A 17,675-nucleotide genomic window follows, 5' to 3' on the forward strand; every position below is an offset into this window, starting at 1 on the left:
TTTATTTAGAGATAGCTCTGCCTTAACCATGTCTTAACTCCGCCTTAATCATGTCTTAACTCCTCCTTACGTCTTTCGGAAATTTCCGCTATCACTCGGCTCTATTTAAACCAATTATGGATACTTTGGACCATGGACATTGCGAACGTTATTATGGACATTACGAATCATATGGACTATGATTTGGAAACAGGATGGATTATAAATTATTCCATGTCGAATAAAATAATATATGATATTACAACATGTTTTTGTCTATATAATAGTAATTAATACGCACATATGACATGAAATGAGATGTATGCAAAATGATACTTGACTTAAACACAACAAAATGTAAGTCATTAGCATTAAATTATACTTCAAGAATGAAAAGTCTCATTGTCTTATTTTTCTTTTAAAGCTGCACTCTCACAGATTGACCGTGTTGACAACTATTTTTATTTTTTGTTTTGGAATTAGCCAATTTTTGAGTAAATGTCTGGATACCAGTGGTATACGACTGCTGACAAAAGATCAGATACAGTTTTTCAGTTTTACGTTCGCAAATTGATGTTTTATGGCTAAAAGTGATGCTACAGTAACGTTTTAAGAAAAATGAAAAATGTCGGCAGTTTTCCAAACAATTTAGATCTATTTTAGTGTAAGTAATATTATTATTTGTATAGAAAGCATTGCTGTCAAAATAAGCCGAGTCTGGGATAAAAAAAGGTTGTCAAAACTGTCAATCTGTGAGAGTGCAGCTTTAAATTACTATAAACACTATTTTAAATTATACCATTATAGGACACTTTCTTTCCTTTTTCCTATGTTTAAGATTGCAAGTAATTTAAAATAATTTAAAATTTACGAAGAAAAAAATCTAAATTTTCATTAAGTTGAAATTATTCACTAAGATGCCCTAGAGGTTTCTTACCTGGTAGCTGGAACTGTATGGATAAAATACACTTAGATTACAACTTCATATAACTCGTACATTATACTGTAACGAATATTATTCTATAGGTAATTAATAAAGTATTTTAATGATGAAGTCAATTTATTGCCAATAAACAAGTATTACTTGCTGCTACCTTTTATACCCCACCCACACTCAACAGTCAGGGTTTTTTCACATTTAGGTGAAGCGGACCTAGCCCTTTTGGAGGGGACAAATCGCGCGTTTGTTTTTCTAATCTAAGACTCACGATATCTATTTTTTCATGTTCTTTAAATCCCCCACTTGATTGTTAATTCATAACTGGGGAACACAAGTGGGTTGGAGGGTTGTTCTTCCATCCACATTGATATTTTGTTTCAATGATGTTTTGAAATTACACGTTTACACCATACATGCTTATTAAGATAGTAAATGTATAACATCAGAGAAAACAAGGTGGATATCATTATGATGTCCATCAAAAGTTTCGTGGGTTTGCTTGAGCAGGTTTTGAACAGGGACTTACGTTAGAGGGGCGTTACTTAGGGGCACAACTTTTTGGACATGATCCCTCGAGTGGGCATGACATTAATATGTTTAAAATGTGGGAAGTGGGGTTTAGGGGTACTGCCCCTAGAATATTTTAAATATTCTTAATCTGAATTGATGCATTACGGCGTAATTAAGTATTTTTTTCTGAGAAATATTGACAAAAAAAACCCTTTAAGTTTACTTGCGGGCCAACTGGGGGTGGGGGGACACAGGCCCTACAGCCCCCCCCCCCACTGAACGACCCACCCATGGTCCACTTGTAAATAAAATAAATGAACAACTTTTGCTTGCTTGGGTATATAAGTAAAAAAACAACAACTAACAGTGGCAGTATAAATCTGGATCCGTGAGCCCAGATCAGATACACCCAACTGCAATTGACTAAATAATATGGTGATTTATAACCCATTTAGGAACATTGATCGTCAAAATAAAATAAAAGACGAAGTTAATTTTAGTTTTTATTGTGAAATAAAGAGAGAGTACTCGGACTTACAACCGGGATTTTACAGGAGGTAGGCGAAGATGTTATCTCTCTTGCTTGATTCGACGGAAATAAACGAAAGTAAATCTGATTCGTTAGCTCCGTTTCTTCGTTTCTTCCGGTGACATTTACCATATAAGGTATAGGCGAAATCGTCTATCCTTATAATTCTGAACTTGTCAATTGACTTTTGTAAACCTGGACTTGTTGGACTGCAAATGTTCATTTTTACGAATGCGAGTGTCGACTGTAGGATTGCAGTTTTACATATGCATGATTCGGCTTTCTAGATTACATCATCATATTGTTAAAGGCAAGTTATACGATCTATGTTTTAGTGAGTTTATACAGGGTCGATCTGAAAAATATACATTTTGACTACTATAATGACAAATGACAAATCAATACGGAAAAACTGACGAATAGAAACAACAAATAGCACGTCTACATTGACAAATGTAAGAGATATTTAGTATGATTAAGAAGCACATTGTGGGAATTACACGTCTGGACTTTTGGCAACGAATTTCCTCCATACAGATGCAGCAAGTAACACAATATCGTCAGCATAAACAGTATTGACACATTTTCTGATCCTATCTCAACACATTACAGCTCTTTACTAACATAGCCAAACCATTGATATAGATATTAAACACAATCGTAGAAAGCGAACAACCCTGCCGGAGTCTAGATTTTACTGTAAATCAGTCAGTGAAAAAGCTATTGAAACGGACACATGAATAAGTATTTGTATATAAAAAAATCATAGCAGATATCATTTTTGCAGACATACGGATGCCCGAAAGTTTATGCCACAGTAGATCTCTGTTGATAGAGTCGAACGCTTTTTGAAAATCAATGAAAGCACAGAATGTAGATCATTTTAATTTCTTACGAGTATCTATTATATTTGTCAAACTAGAAAGATGATCAACGATGCTTCTCTGTTGCCTAAAACCGTTCTGCTCATCCACAATGGGATTTATCTGTTCTGACCACTTTACAATTCTATTGTTTTAGTATACTACAATATATCATACATGCTAAAGGAATTCCTCTGTAATACAGTGGTTCACGCGGGTCCCTATTGCCTGACTTAGATATTGGATTTATAATGCTTTTTGAGCATGTAGATGGAATTTGTACTGTTTGGAAACACACATTAAATAGACCATGAAACATCAATCAAGAAGCATCATTTTTTAATACCTTAGAACGAATAAGGTCACTACCCACAGCTTTACCAGCTTTCGCGTCTATAACCACCTAAACAACTTTCAGTATACAGTTGGCATTGGTATTGGCTTAGAACGTTCAGCAGCGACGCCAAATTTTCTAAAAAAATTCAAGAAAAGTTTGCCATTCTTAGTCGCATTATTCAACAATGTGTTTTATACTAATACAAAAGTTTTCATCTCTGTAATTTTCTTTTAATGTTACATAAAATGTCTGAGCTTCTGCTTTTCTGTTCTGCAATTGCTTGACAACAAATTCTTTTCAGCTAATTGCAATACTTTCAAAATTACTGTTAGCTCTTCACACAACCAAGGTTTAATTGTACTATTATGATTTCTACAATTACTAGTGTTTACAATTCTATATGGAATCGTATCATACATATTTGTTTTAATGATATAACACAATCTCTCATAAACAATATCTTACTCAGAGTGCACCCGCCTACCTTGTTCAATAGTTGTGACAAAAACATTCACTTGTTCAATAGTATTGCTGTCTAATATAAAATCATCTGGAATTTATTTTAAATCGAACTTATTAAACCTTTTTCAAACAATTGAGTCAGGTTAAGTATAATTTGAAATAGTTTCATCTATATTCTATGAAATTACAGAGTGATCAAGAATATTGTTTGCAAACACTTTATCTATTTGTATGCTATACATAAGATTTTAAACATGTTGCACATTAAAATCTTTCAAAGTATCAAGAGATTCATGATTGACTGGATAGTAGTCTGCAACTGAATAGCCTTTAACAGACGTTAAATCATTTGTTTTAAAATTACGACCATTGCGTATGCACATGTTACTATCAACCAAAAACTGTATCAAACGATCTCTCCATATGCTTTATATTTAAAACCAACTACGTTGAGTGATATTATCAACACCAACAATAAAGTCATCATTTTTACCACAGCGACTATTGAAAACACCACAAATCATCACTCCCTTATTTTAGAATTCATACTGATTTTCTACTAAAACATAATTTATTTGTTCACTAAAGTATATCAAGATGAATTTTCAGGTGGTAAATAACAGACACAAGGACAGACTGTGCATTTATCAGTTTTGTGCTTCATAATAAATCATAAAATACCTTCATTACTGTCATCTAAAACAGTAATCTCAAATTCAAGTAAGAGATCATGCTCAAAAAGAAATAGAACACCACCTGAGCCTAGCATTTATAGAAACGTTTTTTTTCTATTTTTCCAAATCATGCATAATTTTGTACATATATTTTATCAAAAGCAAGAAGATGCGTTTCTGCAATTCCAATAATGTCAAAATTTAAAAGTTTATGCAGTTTTCTTTAAGCATATAATTATCGCTGTTCTTGTTGACACTTCAGCCCCTCGCGTTCTGTTGAGATCTAGCGCCTGCCACCATAAAGTTGTGCTGTTGACGTCCTCCATTTCAAAAATTATTTTTGTTATTGCCATATTGGTCACACGGCCACCAAGGGCATTTTCGCGAAATGCAGGCCCCTAGACTCCTCACCATACGAGCGAACATTAGTATTCTACCTCCAGCCACCAGATGTGATAGCTTTCCTGTCTATGATTTTTATTCTTGTTCCCATCTCTCCCATTCCTGTCTCGCCATTCCGTGTCAACCTGATTGCCCAACATCCTAACGTAACAACCATTGTCCTAAGACTTTTAACCATAGTTATCATATTTCTATTTAGCCCTTTCTTTCGCAGAGAAGTCTCTGGAGAAAAACTTTATCAAAGCCACATTAACCTTTCAGCTAAAATTTTGCACTTAGTATTCCTATCTTCCGCTGACTGGATCGTAGCAAGAACTAGACATGGCTGCGAAAAACTGTCAGTTTCTTTCGCAATGATTTTACTAATTGTATGTTATGCAACCTTAAACCTTCCGTAAATAAAGAGTTCACTGTTGCGGTTAAGTTTTCACCACCACGGTACTTGAGCCCACGAATAACAATATTCAAACTGCGTTTCTTAGGCCCAGATGATTATGATAGAATTTCATCAATCTTATCTCCGAATGTCAGAACATCATTTCGACTGTCATCTTTCACGCTCAAGATTTATGAATCCAAGCCCTCTTTAAGTGTTGAAACTTCCGAGCTTACTCTATTGTCAAACAGATTTGACGCTTTATGTCTTATTTTGGGTTCTAAGCTGCTTTCTAGTTTGTCAATTCTGTCATTTATACTCCCACTAAAGATAGAAACATTTTCGAAAAACTTAAGAATGAAACCTGACTACTGTGCAAAGGTGTTCATGGGTAAGGGAGATCTGAAGACTTGCTGTGTTTGTCCTTAGGATTTGGTGTTTCCTCACAGAGTGATCTCCAAGCTGAAATAATAGTTTGAGATGTTTCATATGTATCATCCCTCTCGGGTACAGACTTACTCTTCTTATGGCTAACAACATGCATCTCAACATCACTTCTGTGTCTTTTACGAGAAAATGTCGGTGTTTCTCAGTATCCTCAGCATCTTGCAGATCATAAACACTACCTCAGCCATAGTTGAATGCCAAATAGGCAAGTACAAATAGCGAAATAGCGAAATTGTTCCTGGGTCGCGAATTTCGATCGTTAATCCTTTTGGTACTTAGGCCAGAAACTGAATTGTGTTTTTAGAGTTACGTCTTGTCAAAACACGGGTAGGGCAGGCAGGCTTTATTTTTAATCAGGCTAAATGTAAACGTCATCGACATCATTGAAAAAAATGTAAAAATTAATATTTTAGTAAACAAGTTTTCAGTTTCAAAGGTTTTTAAACAAACATAAAAAGAACATTTTTAACCAACGGACTGAAAAAACTCCATCAGGGTCGACGCCAATTTCGTAGGTAGGGTCAGGCTGCCCAAACCAAATGTAATCTGTAAGGACCTCTATTTAGTTTATCAAACGGCTTATTTACATACACTTCATGCAGTTGGTCTTTTGGATACGCCTTTAGTTAAATGTTTGATTAAATGTTGGATTTCTAGATCCACGCGTCCGACAGCCTTTGGTCCACAATCGTCGTCAGGGGCGGGTTTAGGATTTAACGCGAGAGGGAGTATAACTTAGAGGCGTTAGGTTTTTACTTGCGCCCCTCCCTAAAAAGCGAAATTTATTTGGTTTAATATTGGCACGTGGTGTTGGGGTACCCAAAATTTTAACATTTTAACAATATTCCGAAATGGTGCATTTTGTGTGCATTTAATTACTCTTCTTCTCCTGTATTGAAATGAGAAGTAAACTAGGACGTTTGAAGCGGGGGGGGGGGTGCTTGATACGTTTGTTGCTTAAAGGAAAATACTTTCAGAGGTATACTACGATTGGGCGATTCTCGACATTATAATTTCAGGGTCACATTGTTCATTGTAAGATTTTACAGTTTTACATGCCACTTTGATTTTGAGAAATATAGTCTGCCGATTATTTGTTCAAGGCTGGAAAATGGAGTGAAGCTGGGGCGAATCGGGGGTTTAACAAATCAACTCATGGTAATGAGTATATATATGGTCAGAAGTTAAAACGTAAATTCATAATGGGCCGATTGTTCAGAACTTTGTTAAAGTTAACAATGTGCTTCACGACATCGTGACACCTTTTAGCCCCTTTAAACATTTGATGTTACGTTCACAAACCTTGACATATATTAGTAAGGCTCTAAGGCGGTACCTAAAAATCCTTGATTAACATACCTGTTTTTTTCATAAATATTATGTATGCAATGTGCTGTTTGTGGAGTTGTGTGATGTACTTCCATGTTTCTTGTTTGCAATGTTTCGTTTTTATGTTCTATGTCTTTGGCGTTTACCCAGTGCCATTAAACCGGGTTTATGTTTAAACGTTTTGCTACTGAGCTTGTTTCTGTAGTTTTTCGCATACATATCCAAAAGTTGTCTCAACTCTTGTTAGAAATACAGCAGGCCACAAAACACATGTTTCATTAAAAAAAACATAGGTACAAAAATATATTTTCGCTTTCTGACCACAATTTCAATACATACCAAGCCGGGCATCCACAATTTTCATAATTCGAATTTGAATCCTTAAATTCTTCTTAATTCAATACAAATGTATACACTATACCACAGTGATGCTGGCTGCTGGCTATTGGTGATCGTACGCTAACATATTAATAATTTATAAAATCATTCAACATGTAAAATGGAAAATGTTGGGTATGCCTGTTATCATCCTGTATCACCATGAATTGTCAATGCATAATTAAAATTATTGGACGTCATTCAGGTCGTATCGTGCAAATTATAGACACCGACTATGTGCAAAATGTGTCACTTCCGCTCTGGATCAGTATAAATGTAGTTTATAAATTATTACTGGTATTATTGCAATAATGACTCATTCTTGAAAAAGAAGATCACTCATATTTTTGACCTTTTCTTTTAAATTCACACATTTTCACTTAAAAACTCCAAACTAAGAATGCTTTTTTGTTATTTAATAAGTCAACAAAATAGACAGAGGATAATTGTTTGTTTCGGTGTAAGTTCGCGATATATTTCTCCAAGAAAGACCCAAAAATAAGATAATATTTACTTTTGGTGTTCACGAGGTGAAATATTTTGCGATATTACACTGAAATAATTTTTATTTTTTATCAAAGAGTAGAAAGGATATAAATTGTATGCGAAAAGAACGTCATTTGGGAAATGACGTTGTTGGAATTGTGTCCCAGCCCTGTGCGCGCTGATGTTTGATCTGGACCTTAGAATGGGCTGAAATTTCAAAACAGATAAAAATATGATTTTTGTTCACTGTTTGAAACAGTGAAATATCATGTTTATTCCACTGATAAATCACTATTAACCAGCGGATAAGCATTTAATAAACTGATAGAATGGCCCATTATGGCGTTATAATGCTAAGCGGTTCATCCGAATTCGGCCTATTGTTTGGAACTTTTTAAAAGTGAACAGCGTGATTAACGACACTGTTATTATCAGGTATCAAATACTTTTAAGTATTAAATTATTTTGGAAAGCATTTAAAGCGCTTCCGAGATCTACAACGATAACTACAAAGATAACTGCATTGTCTGCATATAAAAGTATGAATAATTCATGGTAAAGCCATAAGCCATCAGTTGTACTTTCTTTACACACTTTATGATTCAATATCATTTAAAAACACACAAAACAGAACAGGAGACACTCGTGCTCCTTGTCTAACCCCTGATAAACATTCAAATGTTTGAAAAAACCTTTTGAAGTCATTACTTTGGATTCTATGTTCTTGTTCAAAGAGACTATACGTTTGAAACAATGTCCATATATATTATATTAATATTATCACTAGGGAAATGAAAAATACCAATAATCATGACATGTTTCAATCCTGTTGTGGTACCGATTGCGGATCGGACAGTGGTTTATTTATTATTTATGAACCAGATACTTTAGAATATGTCTATCACTATTCTACTTTCACTGAGGATGGCCAATGATTGATGAAATATTGAAAACCAATAAGGTCGTTTAAATTTTAAAATTTGTTTCTAGGCCTGTATACCATCTTTCAGAAGAAGGACATGCTGAGTGATCAATTAAAAGCAGCATATATACCATTTATTATACTAAGAATATTCATAAAAGAAAATGCAATAAGTGCAATTTCATTGAATGGCACATTTTATGTTTTATTTAGTCACAAATGCAAATACAAATACTGACAAGGTTACTGATAATTTTTTCACGGACTGTGTTAATTGAAAATAGGTTTTCAATTTAGATAAACTGCTTTTTTTCTATGTAAACACGACACCCAATTCATCTTCCACATTATACGCATCTATAACTGTTTCTTTAGTTTCTTTTTCAGGGCTTTAAATGATTTAAAGTTTTATTATAAAATTAGCGCGTCTGGTTCCTTCATTTAATTGCGCTTGTATTTCAAAGAACCACCTTCTTTTAATCGCATACACAACTTCATTTAATCGCATTTGTATTTCAAAGACATACTGAATATACAACAAGCAGAACATTGTGCATGGCCTAACATCTCCTGTGTTTCCAGGCACTAATAGGTTATATAAATACACAGTGATTGGACATAATTCTGTACGAATATAAAGTCACGATAGTAAGTAATTGATAATCATGAAAGTTCTTGGATGTAATGGTAAGTCAATTATAATTTATTATATACGTCGATCGATCATTAGAAACCTTTTTTGCTGCTTCTTGATCTAGTTGATCTAGTTATTGTAGTATTTGTCTTCGATTTCAAGATATTAGTATTGAACAGTCAGAATTGTGTAGTTAACAACGTTGTTAACGTCATTGTTGTTATTTTTTAAACTTTTCTATTCTTAAAGTTTTAAGCATACTCTTGTGATCTGCGATATTTTAAAATAGGATTTGAGACAACTTTGTCAGCTGTACTTGTTTGAATAAAATATATAACCTCATCAAAACATAGATCACGTTTAAAAGCTAACAACGATAAAGTTATCACTCTTTAATTTCTTCCAAATACATAAGGCGACAATGGATTGGTTAAATCTTAAAACGTCACGTGGTCTAGACAGCAGCCAATCTCATCATTTGCAATAGAAATACATAAGACCATCGACAGCCGCTCTGCACAATTCTATGCGCAGTTGTATGCTAATATTATCGCAATTAACAAACGTATACAAAATAATATTGCATGTTGATTCACATGAACAGTAATAATACAAAGCAAATGTACTAGCAGCAGCCTTCGTATTTGGAATGTTAATTGAATTAGGTGAAAAGTGAACACTACTGGAACTTTATAATATATGTGTTTATGTTTTTCACTCCAAAGAGACACATAGAGATCTAAAATCGCTCTTTATGAGACGGATGGCTGCGCAGATGTTTCGAAAAGCTGCAGCACTTGGAATAGGACTTGTTGGCTTTTTCAGTCTGACGTTGTTCATCATGATGCCAGATACGCTTTATCGACCGAAGACAACAAAACAAGTGCTTCCTGAATTTCGTAGGTTAAATAACTTATGTTTATATTTTTTTTATTTTTTTATTTTAATGAACAATAACGTCGTCATTATTAAAAACATACATTATAAACTCGCCCCTTGTATTTATTATTCATATTTTGAACCGTTTTTATTGCAAGTTGACAAAATAAATATTTTCTATAAAAAAAACAATTGTTTGAGTTAAAAGGTACTTTAGATATAAGACTGAATCTGTTATTAATAACGTATGATATATTCATAATTACCTGTATTTAATAACACTCTTGTTCACGCACATGTTGAAAGAAGTGACTTTTATTTTTTTTTTTTCTTAGAATCAGTATCAATGCCTTAAATCAAGTCATATACGATAGCATACAAAAAGAACAGATCTTGTTTGGAAAACTGTCAAAAAACTCATTTTTCTTAAAGCGTTAGTAACGCTATTAGCCATATAACATCAATTTTCGAACGTAATTATAAAAAAACTGCGATCTGATATTTTGTCGGCAGTCTTATATCACTGGTTTCCATACAATAACGTTAAAATTGTTTCATTCCAAGAAAAAAATAAAACAGTGGTCAAAACGGTCAATCTGTTAGGTTGCAAAAGAAAATGCCGTATCGTCAAAAACATTAAACTGTACGTGTTGTGTTTGTTTGACTCTAAAAACAAATTAAGAATCAAGAATATTTTAAAAACTTGATAACTTCCTTTATTTTGTTTATGTTTCAACTGTTTTAACACACAAACGGGGGGGGGGGGGGGTCAATTGTTGCGTATGTTTGACATGCAGTACCCACGGGGGCAAGTTGAGCACTGGCTGATTGAAAACTAGGAAAGTTCGTATCCACGGGTGTCAATACCCGATTACTGGTGGATTCCAGGCTACAATCGATCGTTCCTTCAGTATTTCTCGAGCATTACAATACCTTGAGTAAACTGGGCTATTGTTAAAAATGAAATTCAGAAAAAGAAATATGATTTGGTTTTCCTAACAAAAGCTATTTTAAAGACATCCTTTTACTAGTATCGAAAAAAGTATTGTCAGCATTATGAAAATATTGAAAATCGGTTCATAATGCTCGATAAAACAGTTTAACATAATTGTCATTTATTTTTCAAAACGAATTTTCTTTAAACGGGACTATGTCAAATAGTTCATAAACAATTCGTACCTAGAGATTTTCGTCGCGTTTTGCTTTTCATAGAAAAACAAATTCAAAAGTCTTAAAGTCCTATCATCGCGCATGGTATTGAAGGGGATTTTGTAAAATACCAAATGGAAGATAATAGATGTTATTCCGGTTCAGAGTGATATATCTAGGAATCACTGGTCAGAGTCGCTGTCCACCACGGTAACATGTTTTCTGATTCGAAACATACCTTTGTTTCAGGTAGGAATAAAAACACGTTAAACATGTTAATGAACATTTTAAATGTGCATAGACCAGGACCGCAATTAAGTTTTATTTGCGTAGTTTTTTACCCATAAATCATCGCTAAAATAGGCTATTTATGATGTTAAAAGAATGCAGCTGGAACACTCTGATATGACTTTAGCCGTAAACAGCCGTATACAAAAACGATATAGAGTTAAAGCGCTCAAAACATTGAAAGTCATTCGGCCTGCTACGTTTTGTGAATATAGTCCTGCAATTGTAAAACAAATTAACATCTACTCTACACTTCAAACATGACTGATTCGTATTTTGTCTTCTACCTGAGTATGACCGCAAAACTAAATGGATCCCACAAAATACGTTGGACATGTTTATTAAGTTTATGTTTTATGTTTCATTCTACAATGACAGGATCCTCGCGCAAATTTCCACTGGATCAAATCACCCACTTTCTATTTATTCGCTGTATGTATTGATGTATTCTTTTATTGCCCAAAACCTGTCACACATGGTAAAAATGACCAGATTTATAACAGTGTCTTATAAATATGCATTTGCAACATGCTAAAGACGCTAAGCTTAAATTACTTAGACAAACGGAGAAATATACATTCACTTTCCCTTCTAATTCGACATTACATGACTATATTTACAAGTTGTAGCATGTCGAAATCCTTTAAGTGCTGTAAGTGCTTTGATTTTAATTATAAGATATGCATTAAGTAATGGTAAATTGTTGACAGTAAAACGTCGTCAAGCGAGAGCCGATATAGGCTATTTAAAACAAAGAAAATATGTTTATGGATGAATTACAAACACAAAAAACTGATAATAGGATAAATTGAAATATTATAATTTCATTTAAAATATTTTGATTTGACATTTTACGCCAAATGAGAAGTTCAGAAGTTTAGTAGGTGTAGAAATTTGAAATTGGACCCCAAACAGCCTATCGCAAAGCTAAGAGCGTTATGTAAAAACTACTATATATTAAGAGAACTTGAATTATTACTGAAACAATTTGAAATGTCTTACGCTTGCCATTATTGCTTGAATTCATTTTTCAATTTATTTGATAAACACTCGAAAGGCAGTCCATCTAAATAAACGTCGAATAAAAGTACTTCAAAGGGATTGATAACTCTTCATTTTATTACGTTTAATTAACTGAAATAATATAATTTATGATTTTATCTCTAGAGTGCTAAATACCTCTGTGATTTAATTACTCTTTTCTGATTTAAATCAAAATACACAGACACACGATTGCCTATGATTTAGGTCATTGTTTTCCTACTCAGCGACGTCACTCGTCTGTCTTGAACGACATTCAATCCGGCATTAGCCTTTCTGATGTTTAGACTATTTATATTTATATTATTGGTTAAGATGAATTAAATGACGTGCTATTGTAAGATGACGCTATGTTTATAGTGAGAATGTAACCCAACCTCACTTGCATATCAAATAGTCCTTTTTCTCCGTATACTATGTCAACAGTATCAAACGAGTCTATGACGCGAATATTGGTTTTGAGTTTTTGTTGACCGCCTTATAATCTAAGTACTCCTTAAAACCCTCGTTGATACAGCGAACCAGTTGAGATGGAAGGGTGGTCATAACACCTTGTACCATGGTAGTTAGTGGGTATATTTATCTTCAATTACTAGTAAAAAATGAAGGTCCCAGTAAAGCACGTTTTTTCCCTTTTAATACCATTTCTTCTCTTTTAGGTTATGTGGCCGCTTTAAACAGTGTCCAACTAGAGGTATGTATTATATCATATATTTATAAAAGTTAATGTATAGTGTTAATAGTTCGTGTATTTACGGTAAAGATTTATCTACAGCGACGAATCAGTTTAATTTGTTTTTATTTAGATAAACTGCTGTTCTTGCAAAATCAGCCATTATGTTGATTCGATATAGTTATTATTGAAACTTATTTTCAACTTTCTATAACCTCAGTAAAGAGATAAAATATCTTTAGACTTCATCAATGGGTTTTTAACTAATAGCAGCGTGGCAGTTAAAAAAACGCCAAAATATCGCTTATATGTTATCTGTGCACAATCATATGCTTTTTGTTTCTTTTGATCATTAAAATGAAATAAGTTAAACATAATAATATATTCAATTTTTATTTTTGCTTCAACCCATATTGTACCCCTTGAAAAATGTTCTCCCAAACGACAGTTGGCAAGAAAACACTCATATACGTGATATAAATGTTCTCAGAGACTATACGCTGCCAACTTGACAGAGGTAGCACGTGAAAACGAGCACCGCCTTAGCCATGTCCAACATGTGTGTCGCAATAGACGAGAGATTCGAGAGGCCTTTTCAATCGGTGAGATGTGGGCGTCCCCGCGCCATTCAATTGCCTTTTGTGTTGTCCCAAAGGTTGGATGCACCTATTGGAAGCGTATATTTCGGTATGTTAACACTGGTAAATATATATTACAGGTAGAAGGTTGCAGTTTATATCATATCTGACTTTCTTTACTAACATACATGACAGCAAGCCTTCAAACATTATGATTTTCAAAATGAAGTTTAGCGGCCCTAAAAAACACGATTGTGACCGGTCACTATTTTTTGTAAGTCCCGCTGAAGACTTGCTGGGTATAACCGCTTAGAAGACTTTTTACATGGCAGATATTTAAAAAGAACCACTCTAAACTGTGCTGTCGTCCTAATAAAAATGCGTGTTTTACAGAATAAGATGCCTTTCCATGTAGAACAAATCTTTATATTTTAGTGTGGAACTATTTAATAACTAGAACAGACCACTTTAGACCTTCTGATATTATAGTGACCTTCCAAAAGTCAGGCCATAAACATTGAATTAACCTCAGACTTCCGCCTTAGTAGTTTGTACTGTTTTCAAATGGTGTTTTGTTCCAAAAAAACACATAGTTATTGTAACAAGCGAGTTCCATGCATATTTTATCTTAACTTTTATTTTATTTTATTTCACAAATTTTGCACCGTTGATACTGCACTAAGCAAGTATCACAGTAAAATCGTGCACGGTTGAAGATTACCCGTGTGACGTCAATCGAAAATTAATCTCTAAATAGCAATATTGATAAAGACTGCAAGTGCAGACATTGTATATATTTTAGGAAAAGAATAGGACGCTTTGCAATAGAACGTGCTTTTGAATTATGAATAACAAAACAAAATTCCCCTAAACCTCAAGATTTATCCGCTTGCAAATTCGGGCCGGCTATTTAATTTAGTTCGTATATCACAATCTATACTTCAAACAATTAAGCGTCTCCATGATGGTCGGGTAATCTCTGCTTATGTGCCAAATCTGTGTTGTAAATTGCCATTGAGGCACAATTTACCCATTCATTTGATACCGTCCTTACCTCACATGATGCTAATAAATTAAGCTCATAAGCACCGACAAGAGAACGTATATCTCTTTTCAAATATTGAGTTTACATTGTACCTTAAAATGAATTAACTGATTATACAGTGTAGTCATTTACAAAAATAGGGGACTTTGTTTCTGAACTGTTAAACATATAGTTGAATCAGTGCATCGCATTTATTTTATTCGGTATGAATTATCATTGGAGCTACGCTAAGGACACAGACGGTTATAAGTATATATATATAAGTCTAAGCCGGACAAGTGGGTTCCCTCCCGGTTCTACGATCCCCCAACAACACAAGACAACCTTCACGTGTAACATCGTGCCGACGAGAGTGACAAATATATTATTGTTATAACTAGTTTCACCATCGTTGTAAAATAAATAAGTTAACATCTAAGTTTATTCCCGGTGTGGATAGAAATATCGCCCAGAGAGCACATGTGGTAGCCGGTAACGCAGCTTGCTCGAGGGTGGGATCCATGCAAAAAAACATATAATCTTGCATATCTTTATGCACCAGTGAATTGTAACCACGCCCCCATGTCCGGGGAATAGCGGGGACTTTGACTTTCAGTCCAGCCAAGCCTGTGTAAAATCCCCGTTCTGCTGGTAAAATCCCCGCCAAATGTCCCCCGCACCCCAGGGACTCAAAGGAAGGCCCATTCCCGGCTATTTTTGGCGCAAAGACAAAACCACCGCATTCACCCTGAAATGTAAAAACACGGCCCATTTCCCCGGCTATCCCCGGTATACCCCGGACCTGGGGGGGGGGGGGGGTCGTAGTTACAATTGGCTGGTGCATTAGCTTTAACAATTGTACTTTAAACACATGTTTGTGTTACATTTCACCGTAAACGCGGGTGTCGTTGTTTACTGATGTCATGGCGCATTTGATGTGAAATCAAAGTTGAAATAAGTTTATAAGGAGAGCGCATATTTACAGATTTTCATGAATTTTGTAATTATTTTTATTATTTTTATTTATATTTTTATTATTTTAATATTTTTTTTGCCTTTTTTTCATATACAATAATTAAAGTATTTATACATATTTTTAAATCAGCACCTTATTGCGGTTGACATGGGGTTTAATGAATAAGATATATCGTGTTTTTCCGGTCCAGATCGAAACATCCAACCCGATGGCACACGCTTAGGCCGGCGTGTCCTAGGATCGGATTGTCGATTCGGATCGGAAACGAATATTGATATTTTTTTCCTATATAACTTACATATATTATCGATTTTTGAAAAAAAAATCTGACGAAGAAAAATCACTGATGTGAACAAAATCTCGTTCAGTGTGTTACCACGTATTCGTCTCGACCTGCGGTCTCGGTGGATACGCGTTTAAACACCTAACTCGGTGTGATACAGGTCACCAGAAAATCGTCCTATGATAATATCCCCTGTAATTGTCTTCAAGACGAAGTGTCATACGGACGATGGTATTTTCCTTGCATATTTATCATGCGTATATATTAAACTGGAATATCGTATTTTTTGCAGATTTATTGAGAAGGACTACTCAGATGCAGGGGTAAACGCTCCGAGTGATATTGACAGAATAAGCGTCCATTATGATAAGTTATCGTCCGTTGTCAGAGTAGACCTAAGGAACCCTGGAGATGAAAACAATATAGTCCCTGCTTTGAAATTCATGTATACACGAGATCCATATGAGCGAATTTGGTCTGCTTATTTAGATAAATATTTCTTGCCGGATTTCTGGCACAGGGCCAAGGGAGTTGCCAAAGCATTGCGACCTAATGTAACTTCGACGTCACTAAAATGCGGAAATGACGTCACTTTTGCAGAACTGCTAGAATACATTGTCAACAACAGACATTTTACTGACAGCGAAAGACGTGTGAATGAACATTTTCAGCCGACGGTGTTTAGTTGCAACCCTTGCAAATATCCATTTGACATTATCGGTAAAGCAGAAACCTTTGCAAAGGACGAGGGTTTGATTCTCGCTAGTGCATGGTTGCTAGGTAAGGTTAGTGAACGTAAACATAGCGACCGAGTATTGACAGAAGTTAATTCTTTGGTTGACTATAACCTTGATATCAAAGACAAGCTAAATGTGTATAACAACATGGCAGACGAATGTTTCAGCTTTATTGACGTCAGCAGACGGCTGTGGAAAGTATTTCAGTTTAATGGCTACATCGGAGATGAAGTTCACTTTCCAGACAAGAAGTTTGATGGCTTACAAGATAAAGACGCGTACAAGAAGAAACTGAAAGAAATCATTTTTGAACTACGGAAGAAGGCCGAAACAGATACTCTAAACAAGTGGAAATTGCAGAGAAAGAACTCCGTGCAGGAAGCATTTAGAACATTGCCTGCAACTCTAATCGCAAATTTTACGACAATGTTTTCCTACGACTTTGAGCTATATCAATATGAGAAACATCCCGACTGGCTTCATAGAAACCATGTTTGATGTGTTTTTGTCTCCAAATAAAATGATTAATACTGCGTTATACAGAACATATTAAAACAAATGTTGATTGCCGATGACTCCTTTTTCGATGACTGTTCAAAGGCGGGACCCCCACTTTTATTGCTAAAATTAGTTTCTAGTTATGGTATGTCAGTGATTATGTACGTGTTGTTGGTATGTCCTTAAGTGTCTGCTAAGCCATAGCCTTGTGCCTTTTAACAGGGCCTTTGCTTATCGTTTGGCTACTGGGTTTCCATTGTCATATTATGTAATACTATTAC

The 17,675-nt window shown here is 34.6% G+C and overlaps 1 protein-coding gene across 1 annotated transcript in view; it reads left to right on the forward strand.

Moving 5' to 3' along the window:
- The window catches only part of LOC128223343 (carbohydrate sulfotransferase 11-like), a 19,496-nt gene extending 2,102 nt beyond the window's left edge, over positions 1-17,394 (forward strand). Inside the window, exons 2-5 of the mRNA XM_052932622.1 lie at positions 9,994-10,167; positions 13,285-13,319; positions 13,789-13,985; positions 16,452-17,394. Coding sequence (XP_052788582.1) covers positions 9,994-10,167; positions 13,285-13,319; positions 13,789-13,985; positions 16,452-17,394 — 1,349 coding nt within the window. The remainder of the gene's footprint in view (positions 1-9,993; positions 10,168-13,284; positions 13,320-13,788; positions 13,986-16,451) is intronic.
- Positions 17,395-17,675: the final 281 nt, after the last annotated feature.

This window comes from Mya arenaria, chromosome 17, assembly GCF_026914265.1.
Source record: "Mya arenaria isolate MELC-2E11 chromosome 17, ASM2691426v1".
Classification (NCBI taxonomy): domain Eukaryota; kingdom Metazoa; phylum Mollusca; class Bivalvia; order Myida; family Myidae; genus Mya; species Mya arenaria.